The 13,970-nt window shown below is 36.0% G+C and overlaps 1 protein-coding gene across 1 annotated transcript in view; it reads right to left on the reverse strand.

The window, feature by feature from the left end:
- LOC122794948 (adhesion G protein-coupled receptor F5-like) overlaps positions 1-13,970 on the reverse strand; it is a 719,027-nt gene that overhangs the window by 699,253 nt on the left and 5,804 nt on the right. Inside the window, exon 2 of the mRNA XM_044063541.1 lies at positions 9,138-9,244. Within this exon, the coding sequence (XP_043919476.1) occupies positions 9,138-9,244 (107 nt within the window). The remainder of the gene's footprint in view (positions 1-9,137; positions 9,245-13,970) is intronic.

Below are 13,970 nucleotides of genomic sequence, written 5' to 3' on the forward strand. Positions count from 1 at the left end.
TGAATATTAGAGAGATCCAGAATTTTCACTGAATTTGGTATTTCTTCTAAGATTTACTACTTATACTATTGTCAGCTTACTTTATTGTCTGTTCTGTATATAGAACATGATTTTATTTTGCATATATATATATATATATATATATATATATATATATATATATTTCTTTTTTATTTATTTAACATTTGTTGACCGGGCTAGTCTAGCTGGATATATGTCCATTTTCAGTAGAGTTCCAGGGAGAAAAGCTCCAAAAGAACAAATAATTTAAACAAATTACAGTTACAAGGCATTTAGGTTCGTTAACAGATACATTATAGAGTAGATAAGCTAACAACACAGATAAAATACCACTTCCCTTATTTACAGGATTGAAAAGAAAATATATATATATATATTTTTTTTTTTAAGAGGAGCAAGTAGGAAGAGGGAAAAATGATAGAATAGGTCTAGGTAAGGAGTGGAAGGAGACTAGTAAAGGAGGAGAATATAAAGAGGAAAAGGAGAGAGAAATAAAGTGCGGAAAGCTTTCAGAAGAGCAGGAAGCAGGTGGAAATCTATTAAGTGTAGCTGGGTGAAGTAGGCCCAACTTTCATGTAGAATGAGGTTTAAAAAAATGAAAAAATAAAGGGTGGAATAACTAAGGAAGAGTCAGATGGTGAAGTAATGGGAGGATAGAGTATTTAGTCAGGGTTGCTGCAGGGACAGAGCCAGTGGTTGATGAAGTTTAAGTTTCTTTTTGAAAAGTGAAGTAGAGATCTTAGTGAGTTCATCAGGAAGTAGGTTCCAGGTTTTCCCCACTATATAGGAGAAAAGGGAGTCACCTGCTTTATTGTTGGATTTATGTATGGATACTAAAAGTTTTTGAGCTGAGCGAAGGTTAGAAATATTTTTATAAGGACTGATAAGATTTGTAAGAACTGGTGTTTTATCGGGGAAATAAAAGATTTTTTGGGTGATAATTAGTTGCTGAATTAAGAACTGATTTTGCAGCTCAAGCCAACCAAGTTATTTTAAATTTAGGCAGTGGTGTGTTCTAAATGGGGAGCTGGTATCAAATCTGACTATACTATTATAGGAGGTAGTCAATTTGTTCAGGTTAGTTTTTGAAAGATAAGTGAATATAGGTGAAGCACAGAAGAGAGTAGAGATAAGGTGGGTGCGGGCTGTGGTAGTTCTGGCTGTGGGAGTGAGGAAGGGCTTGATTTTGTAGATGGAGCCAAGCTTTTTGTTTATGGATTTAATAGTGGTGTTAATATGAGTGTCATAGTTAAGGCTATGGTCAATAGTAACCTCTAAGAGTTTGGTTGTTGTGTCAGGAGATATAACTGTGCCATTATTAGATACGATAGAGAATTGGATAGGAGAAGATTTTTGTGCTGGAGTAAATAGTAGTAGTTTAGTCTTTTTGGGATTGAGGAGGAGACATCGCTGTAAAAACCAGTCTTCTACAAGCTCAAAGACATTTTGGGTGAGGGTTTGAAGTTCAGCTAGGTTTGTGGCTGAGGAGACTAAAGTGGAATCATCAGCATATTGTATGGTTACAGCTTGGGGGATGCTAGAAGCCAGATCATTGATAAATATGGAGAATAAAAAAGAGCCTAAAATAGATCCTTGGTCTTGTATCCTTGGATCCTTGATCCAATATACATATATATATATATATATATATATATATATATATATATATATATAGCTAGGGGAGAGGGGCTATTTCCCAATTCTATTTAAAAAAATAAAATAATTATGTATAAAAATACAGATATAAAAAAAGAAAAACACATACAGTTATGGCATTAGCAACTATTGTGTTATGGGAGTGTTTTCTACATAAGTTTTACATTACACATTCTCAAGGGTGGGTGCTCTCATAATGTAAAAAATAAATGTATGTCTCTTTCTCTCTCTCTCTATATATATATATATATATATATATATATATATATGATATCAAGTATACTTTTTTATAATATGGGGCAGATTAACAATTCATTCAAAGGTGCTTTGGAGCACATTTTTGCACACTGTTCATATAAGAATTTTATTATTTATGTAAATAAATACCTGGTAACACCATGTTAAATTAATAACAAAATAAAACAAAAGTTTATAGTCGATGGTTTCCAAGTTGAGCGTTGTTGAGAGTTCTAACTATTGTCTGGATAACAGAATTTGTTTTCTCTTCAGTGATGCTTACCTATTGAGAACCAAAAACAGAAGGATAGGCAGGACTTCCAACAATCTCTAATGATATCCAATCCAAGAAGGCAGCCAGAGACAGGTCACACAAAAATTGAAGTCTTATATAGTTTAAACTTGGTATTGTTTTTTTTATTATTATTATTTTTACTTAATATCTTAAGATTGTCCTAATTGTTTTAATTGTCTTAATTATGTTTGTTTTATAATTGGCTCTTTATGGTCATGTGATATGCAGGGTGGGAAATTTAAATGTTCACATAGGTTCAGTTTGTGATTTATTTTGAAAAAGTCTGAATTTATAGACAAAAGCACTTAATCCTGTAATACAATACGATATGATATAGTAGTGCATTAAAGTTTTTACCTGACTATGTGTGAGACCTGTCTTTGGTTGCCTTCTTGGATTGGATATTGTTGGAGACTGTTGGAAGTCCTGCCTATCCTTGTATTTTTGGTTCCTGGCCTTTACTATGATGTCATCATCTGGTCCAGCTGTGGGCAACAACAGCCAAGGTAGCACCAGTGTGGACAACATTGTTACTAGTGCAGGTTTGCTAATCCAGCTAGTACAGTAGTTAATACTGAAGGTCAATTCCATTTAGCAGGTTTATGACTGTGACCGTAACAGTGATTATGATTTTTTTACAAACCCCATCCTGTCTGTTAACTGCTGCACAGAGACACCCTCAGGATGAAAGAGTTAATCAGTCTGATTTAAATAATAACAATGACAATTTGTCCGATTGGCTTAATAGCACCCTAGTCTTTGGCAACAGTGTTACTGATGACAGACCTACTTTAAAACAGCTTATGGACAAATTTGAAAAAAAAATCCACAGGTGGCGTAAATTACAATTAGAAAATCTTTACTTTTGTGAGTGTTTGAAAGTAAAGAGAATTCCCAAGGGTTTGCTTCTATGGAAATTACCAATGGGACTAACTACAGAGTCCCAATATGTAAAGAATTTCTGGTTTTATTTGACTGACAAAGGTGTAAGCTTTTAGAATGCTTGGTTAAACATAACCAAAGGGAAGTTGAAGTTTTAACAGCCAAAGGCAATAAACTTGACCAGTGCATCACATAAGACTTATTATTTCCACAATACAACAATGACTATTTAAATATCTTTAATTGAATTGAAAAGGAAATTCTAAACATAAAAAAAGAGGAAGGAAAAAAAATTGAATGGGACCAGGCTGAGTATATCCAAAACCCTTCACTCCCAATAGAAGCTACTCCTTTTATGAGGAGACCAATGAGAAGGCCTTTGAAGAGGAAGAGGAGGAGCACCATTTTCATGAGCAACCTCCTTTAGAGAGATACCTAGTCTGAAGATTGGAATGTATGAAAAGCAAGAGGGAACAGCTGCAGGATCTGCTTCAGCACACCGAGCAGCAATCTTTAACACATGAAAAAACAGAAGTTCTATTGGAACCTGAAATCTTATTAGATATGAATTTACCTGACAACTCTTTGGGTTTTAGACATTTGGTTGTCTGTGAAAATACTGGGGCATCCATGGTGAAAAATGATGCAGGTGACTTTTTCCTTTACAATTTTAGTAATTTGTGTGTACTACTGGTCACGCTAACTTCTTAAGTAGAGGCGGCACATTTGTTCCTTCATCAAGTTTCAAGATGGACAGTTTATTGATAGATTTAAAGATATATTTGAGGAAACTTAACTTTCGCCTAATGTTTGACAATAGTCAGTCTAATTTTGAAAGGTGTTTATATGTCCTGAGAAGCACATTTAATCCCCCCTCACTTTACCCTTGGTATTATTTGAAAAACATCTGGTGGAGTTTAAGTTTAGGTCTTTTCAGCATCACAAGTTCAAGTTTGTGAGTGGCCATAATTTGAATATCCATGAGTTTGCTTTGTTGTCTGAACTTGCCCATGATCAAAACTAAAGAGTAATGAAACCAGATAAGGGAGGAGTGGTCATCATGAACAAGAATGACTATTTAAATAGGATGCATTGTTATCTCTTGGACAGTGACCTATATGAAGAAACATCCTTTAACATTATACACCTGACCTATAGCAGGATTGACTAGTTGTAACATGATGTTTTGGATCAAGGGGAAATTGGATTTGAGTTATTTGACTTTTTTCAGGTTAAATATCCCATTGTGCCCTGTATTTTCAGAATTCCTAAGATATATAAGAACACCAGTGATCCACCAATGAGGCCCATTGTTAATGATAGTAATTTGTAAGGCGCAGTGGTGCAGCTGTAGTGTTGTTGCCTCAGAGCAAGAGGTTCTCAGTTCAATTCTCAGCTGGGGTACCTTCTGTGTGGAGTCTGAATGTCCTCCCTGCGTTTGTGTGGGTTTCCACTGGGTGCTCCAGTTTCCTCCCACGTTACAAAGACATGCATCTGAAGCATTTCTCCCTGGGCCTCCAACAAAAATTGGCTTAGTTCCAAGTCAGACTTTCCCGGTTAACAAATGTAAAATAAAAAAAAAAACAAATAAATCCAAAATCCACCCCCTTGGCAAGTATAGTGATTTGAAATAGAAAACAATCCTTGGATTCTTTTGATCATCTTTGCCACGATTCCTAGGATGTTTTGTTGAAAATAAAGAAACTCAGTTATTCTAGGAACATTGGTGTCCTCACAGTGGACGTAGTTGACTTATTGAATGTTATCCTCCACTCAATTGGCTTAGCATGGTTTCATGATTTCCTTTATGAATCTACTAGTTTTGATAAAAACGACATCAATGTTTTTGTAACCTGTATGAAAATTGTTCTTAAAAATAACTGTGTTTATGGAGGGACAGTATTTTTTACCAGGTAAAAGGTGTGGCCATGGAGGCCTCATGCTCCCCAATGTTTGCAAATATTATTATCCTCCAACAGGAAAAGCAGTTTTTGTTTGAAAGAATTTCCATTAAGCCCTGTAAGTTATATCTTCAATTTCTTGATGACATCTTTATTGTGTGGGACAGGCCTGACTGTGAGATCCCCAGTTTTATTGATTATTTAAACTCCACCACTTATTTTTTTAAAATTCACCTATTCCTACAAATATGATTGTAGAAGGTACCTAGACATAAAGCTCTCCAAAAATGATCTTGAGCAATGTTTTGTTAGCACAATTTACAGGAAACCTACATACTGTAATAGTTTACTACACTATGAGAGTAATCAACCTTTGCATTAAAAACATGGTATATTAAAAGGTCAATACATTTGATTATCCAGGATAGTTTCTGATGACAACCAATTCAGATCAGAAAGTAAGACTTCAGGAAAATGTTTTTTGCAAGGGGTTACCCTAAAATGATGGTTTCCACTGTAATGTTGGAGGTGGTCAATAGGATAGAGAAGGGAGAAATCCTCCCGCTATTAAAATCTACTTTTAATACAGTATTAGAAATGTTCAACCATAACACCGCCTCAACAAAGAACCACCACCCAGCTTTTTTAACAGAATATTGGTTAGAAGACATTTACACTAGAGATGTGTTGATGAAGAACTGGTCTGTTTTTTCTTGTTTTATTGTTTTGGACAAAATTGGAAGTAGACCAGTCATTGTTTACTGGAGAGGTAGATCTATAAGAAAAAACTTTTTGGAACAGAACACTGATCAGAGTGGGTTAATCATTAACAAAAAAACAGGCACCCACAAATATAGCTTTTGTAGTCAATGTAAATATGTTTTGGTGGTTGACCAGATAGTGGTGAATGAAATAACAATCAGAACCAAGTCCTTCTGTAACTGTAATACACAGGGGGTGGTGTATTTATCTGTTTGTCAAAAATGTAATTTTTTTTATGAGAGCAAACCCAAAGAAAGTTAAGTGAGAGAATATATGAACATGTGTTAGATATAAGGAAGATGAATTTCAAAAAATCTTTGGCCAAACACACTACAACTTACCTTGACAAAATGTTTTGTTTTTTTGTTTTAGATGGCATTGTTAGCAATCTTAGGGGGGGCCACGGGAAGATTTGATTGAAGCGAGGGAGTTGCGATGGCAACACAAATTAAATGCCATGCCCACACCCCCGGTTTAAATGAACATATTTCAATTGGATGTTTGCTTAAGTTGAAGTTCTATATAGTTTAAACTTGAGATTTATTTACATCGTTTTATTTAAGATCTTAAAATTGTTTTAAATGTCTTAATCATTTTTTTTATTATTAGCTGTTTATGGTCACATGACACACGGGGTGGGATATTTAAATGTTCACATAGGTTCAATTTGTGATTTTGATGAAGTCTGAATTTATAGATGAAAGCACTTAACCCTGTAATACAATACAGTAGTACATTAAAGTTTTTCATTGTTGTGTGTGACCTGTCTTTGCCTGCCTTCTTGGATTGGATATCATTGGAGATTGTTGGAAGTCATGCTTACCTGTCATACAAAGATGGCACAGTTAAAACATTGTGTTAGAGCCTACTTTATGACTGTTGGAATTTGTATGATTTTGCTGCATGTGGTTTGCTCCATTATTTCAGTGGAGTTTTTTAGGGTAGTATCTTATGCAGTTTTAAATATGTTTTTGTCAATTAGGACATGTTGGGTTTGGGAGCCTCAGTAGTGTGGGGCATAGATCCTATCATGTTTGCTTTAACATTTTGATTTAAATGCAAGTTGCAGGTAAGTGTTAATCTGGACCAGTAGCTGCATCTCACTTTTGTGAAATGTTGAGTTATTATGGGGGTAAAGTTTGGAGTTTAACTACAGGTAATCCAGTCAATGTTTTATTATTATGTTCTAGATGGAGTGTTGTGTAGGTTAAATGGCATTATATAAATATGTGTATGATAGTATCTTGGGCACAGTAATTTTATAATGAAGTTGTAATGCTGGTGTCATTTTCTTAAATTTTTGGGCATGACATTTTGGGTAACCTGTAGCAGATAATGATTACCTTAGATCTTGATTGTTAGTTAAGCTGCATTTTTCTTTCATTTAAAGAAGGTTGTACACATCTTTAGTTTTGAAAGAGTGGTTGTATAGTACATGGCATTCTGAAACATCTGCAGCAGCAGCTCAGTTGTTTTTAGTCACAGTGGCATTTTTTAGGCAAGGGATGAGCAAGAAAACATCCTGAAGAACATATATTCTAGAGCCTTACAGCAGCACAGCATCTTAGCATTTATTGTTTTTCAAATGCTAACTAGAACACCTGCGTGTTTTAGTTTGTCAGATTTTCCTCCCCCTACCCCACATTTTTTATACTTGTTGTTTCCCTATGCTATTTTTTTCTATTTTTCAGGTTCAGATATGGTGCAGCTATTAAACAAAGATGGCTGAGTCTGATGCAGGAATCACAAATCTTGCTAATTGATTTAGAAATGGTTGGGGCAGCTGAGCAGAGCCCGAATTCCAAATGACCTTCATTGAATTTGGAGGAGGGCACAACTGAAGGATAAATTGGTAAGTGGTGCAAGACCTCCTTCTGAGCCAAGCCAACTTTTCATGGATATAAGGGGGTTCTTAGTAGGGGACTTGAATGTACAACAGGGTGCTTATCCTCCATTTGTCTAGATACATCTTTCTGCCTACTGTCAGGTTTCCCCAGATCACAGGGTAGCAGCCACTCTTCTTAAAGGCTTCTGCAAAGGTTTTCCTATTCACTTCACAGCCATGTTAGATTCGAAGTTAGTTAACAAGCTGTCATCCATCAAAGGACATGAACGCTTTGCTGCTAGATTGATAGAGAAAGAGCAATTAGCTGTCTGGATAATTGTCCCGTTTTCCACCCCTCCCTGACCTTTATTTAAAATTTCTCTGATTGGTCTGGTTCCCATAAAACAGGGGGGGGGGTGAATTCAGGTTGGTTCATCACTTGTCCCACCCAGCAGGGGATTCAGTTAGTGATTTTACTGACACCAAGCTGGCTGCATAAGATGGATATTCAATCCACTTTTTATCTTCTTCTTTCCATGAGAACAGAAGACGATTGGTCTTATTTATGTTTTCAGTTGATTGGCAACACATTTTTGAAACTGCAATGCCAATAGGGTGTGCTGTAGCTTGTGCAACATTTGAGATATTTAGCACAGCTTTACATTGGTGTTGGCCAAAGTGAGTCTTCTGACAGTCAGCAGTACAACTACCTAGATGATTTCCTGATAGTGGGGGAGGGTTAATATGATGCTTTGGAAGGCATGTTCATTTTCAAGCAGCTTTGCTCCAAGTTGGGGTTACCCTTGGCTGACATAAATAGATTAAAGATTAAAGTTACAGGACAAATCACTGCAATAGCCTAGAAGGCACATGCATGCAATACTGTTTTAAACCTCATTAGTGTGTGATAAACATTTGTTGGTTTGGAGTTCAGTACATGCAAAGAAACAAATGTCTGAACCTCTGTTAATTTATACCATGGGCTAGACTTGAATTTTAAAAAGGGGAATCTAAAAAGGGAGGGAGAAAGGGCCAGATATTAGACTTCTAAGGTCTCACTTGAATATTCTTAAAATCAGTGGTTACCACAACTGGTGAAGATTCATTAGCATCATGAACTCCATTATGTAACATACAGTAACTGGGATGTGTGATTCCTTAATGTGACATTCCTAAGTTGTTTCTCAAAGTTACAAAAAATATAACACCCAAATGTCTAACTTTATAAGGGGAAAATAGTTTTTCAGATCATTGGTCCTACACAATTCTTATGCTCTGGGATTCTAGCTTTTTAAATTCTTTCTTAAACCCATGTTTCAAAAAATGTAATACAGGTGTTTAACTATTGTACCAATAAAATGTGTCCAATATAATATATACACTTAGATACCTTGCAACAGTTTAATAGCATTCCATTAGGGAAAATACATTATGTTTAGATCTTAAACAGCAAATCTTGAATTTTGACTATTAAACACTTTGATTCAGTAGAATAATCTCAGCCATTTAATAAAACTTCAAATATAAACTGTAAGCCCAACCCAATAAAAATACGTACCGCAGTTTTAAAGACACCCTCATATTCCTTGTAAATTGCTGAAGACTTGTCTGAAAGTTTAGGATCAAAGTCCTTAGTCATCCTTATGGACATTGGTAAAACAATTGCTGCAAAGCAAAAATTACATTATTCATCTGTCTTTTTTTCCAGATATCTTTTTTGTTTAAAATTTTTACACATGAAATATAACCACAGGAAGGTGATGTTCAGGTGCAAAGGTAAATGGGCAGACTAATACAACAGTAAAACAATGTGCAAACAGAGTTTAAGTACTTCATTTATATTTACAAGATATGTATTTTACATAAAAATCTATATGAGCAGAAAAATACTAATGACACAAATGAAACCCAGATGATGATGTGTACAGGTTGTCTGTCATTAGCTAATGTGAGATGCTACACTTTGAGAACTTACTGAAGACTTTAATGTTGTTCAGACAATATGTAAAAGCTATGTCCATTTTATGTCAATTGTCAGACAGTAAATTTATTTTATTTGACAGCTTACCTTTGTCTTTAAATATTGTTACATCTAGATATGATATACTCATCTCATCCCAGACTGACGTGAACTGTAAATATGTATTGGCACTATTAATGTGTGTTGTAAAAACTCTCAAGGAGTCTATTCTCCCTCTCCACACAATAAAAAGGTAATCAATAAAATGTTTGTAACAAATAATGTCCATAAATTTGTCAACTAGAATGTACATTCTTTACCAGCTATTCATAAAAAATATTGGCATAACTGGGTGCCATCGCTGCACCCATTGCCACTTCATTTTTTTGATGGTAAATATCTTTGTTAAACTTTAAAAAGTTATAACAAAGAATAATATCTAACATTTCCATTAGCAAGCTGATAGTGTTTTTTGGAAAAAAAGTCATGAGGCTAGCAACTTTAACCTGACCACTTCCATGCACTCTTCATTAGGAATTACTCTATATAAAGATCTTATATCTAAGGTGACCAGACAAAGGTAAGTTGTCAACTAAAATCAATAAAAAGAATGTGCAGAATAATGCATACCTGCATTTTTCTAGTATGCATTCTATGAATATTAAAGAAAATATAGTAAAGGGACAGTTGATGAGGGTCCATCAATTAACTACTAATGATGCAGATTTTTATAGTGAAAGTGAACATTTGTGTTGCAAATTTGTAGCCAGAGGTTATTCCAAGAAATTGGTTAGAAACAAATTTGAAGAGATAAGTGAGTTTAGGAAGAATGACAGTTTTCTTTCCAAAGTGGATGTCAAAAAAATTACAGGACTGCTTTGCAAATTTCCAATAGTGTTGATTCAGTAGCCTTAAAACAAATTAATAACAATTGGAAATTTTTAAAAAGCAGTGAAGAGGTTTACAAAGCAGTTGGAGATGGTCCCAGGTTTGTGCACAAAAGAGGGAAAAGTTTTAAGAATTTATTTCAAAATCAGTTGGGACGAGACGAACAAATGCAAGCAGTGGTAGTATGCAAAAATGTTATGCATGTAAATTTTATGATTTGATTTGTGAAGGAATTCATGAAATTGTTGTTAGTAATTTTAAAATTAATATCAACAACATCTATACATGCGCGGTATGTTATGTAGGACGTACCAGTAGAGAACTATATAGAAGAATGTATGAGCACAAAAGGGCAATAGAGACTGGTAATGAAAATAATGCCATGGCAAAACATTATAAAATGGGAAATTGTCTTACTGATTTCATATTTATTGTGCTAGGAGCTATTACTGGTTACAAAACACTATTTATTGCAGAGAAAGAACTTGGGTGGCTTGAGTATTCATGGCAGGTTAGACTTAATGCCTGGCACCCTCCAGGGTTAAACAGCCAAGAGGAGAAGGAAGGGGTTAAGGCATTGACCTCTGAAACCATGTGACAAGTTGATTTAAGTATTTAAGTTGAATGTATTCAATATGCAATTCAGTCTGATGAAGTCTCAGTGTTGGGAAACGAAAGTGCTTAATGCATTATTGTGTAATAAAGGAAGTTTGGTTTTATTACCAGATTTTTTTCTTATTTTTACTTGTTTATTCAGTTTACATTTTGTTTTAGTTGAATCTAGAATTGAGATAGCATGAAACAAATTAACATGACTATTCAACATCCTATCCTGTCATTGCTGACCAATTCATATCCTATTACTGTGTGGCATAAGCACTGATACTAGTTGCTTATATACAAGTCGCCAATCCTTATCAGCAATTTGTGATCAGCTGCAGATGGATCACTGAGAGATAAAGATGATCAAAAGAGCTAAGATAATTTTCCAAGTTCAATTTCTTTTAGTTTAAATAATCCTGGCAAGATGCAAAATAATTTTATCAGTGTATAGTGCTGGCAGTGTGTACTGGCTTATAGAAATGATGGGCCATTTGTAATATAGTTCAAACTGACCACAGTAAGGTAAAGTAAATACTAAGCAGACAGTGCTGCAAAAATACTGACAGGAGACCTGATATCTTAATTAGTGGACAGTGCTAACAACACACTACTCACTACAATGATCGACTGACTTTTTAGTAAAGTAGTAATGATCAATGCAACATGGGATTGAAGGTAGTATACTAGTCTTATATATCACTGATAGATTGACCATATTAAGGACTGTTTTCTCTGGAAAAGCAAGGTACCTACTCTGCATTTTTGCAGCAAATATCTCGCATAGGTTCATAGGCTCATAGGATGTTACTAAGCTATTGACACCCATTTTATTTCAATAGAAAAAGTCTAGTCAATGCCTAAGATTATTATTAGTAATGACTGCCCATGTCCAAGAAGGATGTGGGAGCTATTCCTGCCAGTAATTTTTGGTTTCCCATCCATTCATCCAGGCTCCTTTTGACCCGAGTCATAGAGGTGCTCTCCTTAACATGAATTTGTAGCCTATTCCATAGGTTCATAGGTGTGTACTAGGTGAACGACCCTGGAGCCTTTACAGGCCTAGCCCATAGAAGTGTCCTGGCATCATGCTGCCATTAGTTCCTGGTGCCTCTAACAAGTAGAGCCACTGGAGTGATCCCTGGGGTGGATTCCAGACAAGTGGCAACCTCTGTGAGATGAGTTTGTCTCTCCAGCATGTCCTATTTAAATTGCAGGCCAGATTTATGTAACTGGACTGGGTAATTCTAGTCCCATATGACCTACAAATGTGCAACTTCAACAGGTTGGGGTCAGAGATTGCTCTGTAAGCCAGGCACAAGTCTCCCCAAGCAGCCTATATGCTACTGGGTACAGTAACAAATAATTCAGTCTGTCCATTTAAGGCATGTGATGAAAACCCTGGATTTTCCTAGTTAAAATCGTTGGGGTCTCTCAAGCTGCTGCAGATGCCTGGTATGGTACATACCAAAGAAGGCATTATACTCAATTATGGGCCTGATAACAGATGAGTATGGAGGGGGGGGTTATAACCTCTTTTGCAGTTGAGGCTATGGCTTTGCTAATCAAATGCATGAAGTAGAATGCCGTTCTTACTCTGGTGGACATATGGTGGTCAAAGTTTAGGTCGCGGTCTACTTGTGTGTCCAAATCCCTCACTACAGCATTCACACTTAAGGTTTTGTTGTTTATTTGATAGTTGGTAGGGACATTGCTTTACCGAAGGGTATGATAATGCATTTATTGCATTTAGTTTGGGTCCATGGCTTTGGCACCAATCGTTGGTCTGTGTAAGCCCCATTAGGGAGTACACTAACTTCATTTGGGGAGTCAATGATCACTCCATGTTTTTTGTTGTCAGCAAACTTGGTCAGCCACAGCCTCTTTGTTTTGGCCTTTACTTCCAAGAAGTAAATACCAAACAAAAGGGGACCCAGTACTGACCCTTGTGGAGCACTACTAATGACAGGTCTGCTGGGTGAGGTGGAGTCACACACTTTGATAGCATGTATATGGTTAGTGAGTCAATATGTGACCCACCTAACATGAAAGGAGTTTACATTTAGGTGGTTGGGTTTGCCAGTAAAGCCTGAATGAAGGATTGTGCCAAACACCTTTGCCAATTCCAGGGATGCTGTGTGCACAGATTTGACTTCATATTTGGTACTGTTCACATTTTTGAAAAGGTCTACCAGGTTTAACAGGCATGATTAACCCTTTACAAAGCTGAACTAGGTTGGAACAAAAGTTGGGAGGTCATCTATATCCTTATGTATGGGGTCCATGATGATACGTTCCACGGCCTTGCAGATAAGGCTGATCAGACTTAAGGGACTATAATTACTCTGATCTGTTCTTAAACTGCCCTTGTGAAGGGCATAATGGTCATGGTTTTCCATTCAGCCAGGACAAATTCTGCATTCAGGCTGTGTTTAAATAGGATGCCTAAGGGGGTTGAGAATTCCTGTTTAGTCTGTTTAGAATGCAGCCTGGGATGCCATCAGGACCCATAGAGGTCTGTTTTTGCCTTAGACAGAGTTTTGATGACCTTTTCTTTAGATACTGTATATAGGGTGGGGGAGATTTTGAAGGTATGGTTTGTGCTATGTTTGGAGGTGATAAAGGGTATAAATCTTCACCAAACCAGTCCGCTTTTAGGTTAGAATTTTTTCTGGATCAGTGTGTGTGATATCATTTGTCACTAGTTCAGCACATGTCTGGATCCTACCTTTCAGGCAATGAATGTAGCTGAAAAAGCCTTATAGTTATCCTTAGCTGTGCTTGCTAAATTTTTCTCAAAGATGCCCTAACAGATTTTTATAAGTTGTCTTATTTGTTTATTTAGGCTTAGGAGGGTGCTTTTCCAGTGCTGGGACCCCCCTTTGGTATTTTTCGACAACAACTTCTTATGCTTTTTGTATAGTTTATTTTTGTGAGATGTCC

This window comes from Protopterus annectens, chromosome 2.part1 (genome assembly GCF_019279795.1).
Source record: "Protopterus annectens isolate FY-2018-M chromosome 2.part1, PAN1.0, whole genome shotgun sequence".
NCBI classification, from domain to species: Eukaryota; Metazoa; Chordata; order Ceratodontiformes; family Protopteridae; genus Protopterus; species Protopterus annectens.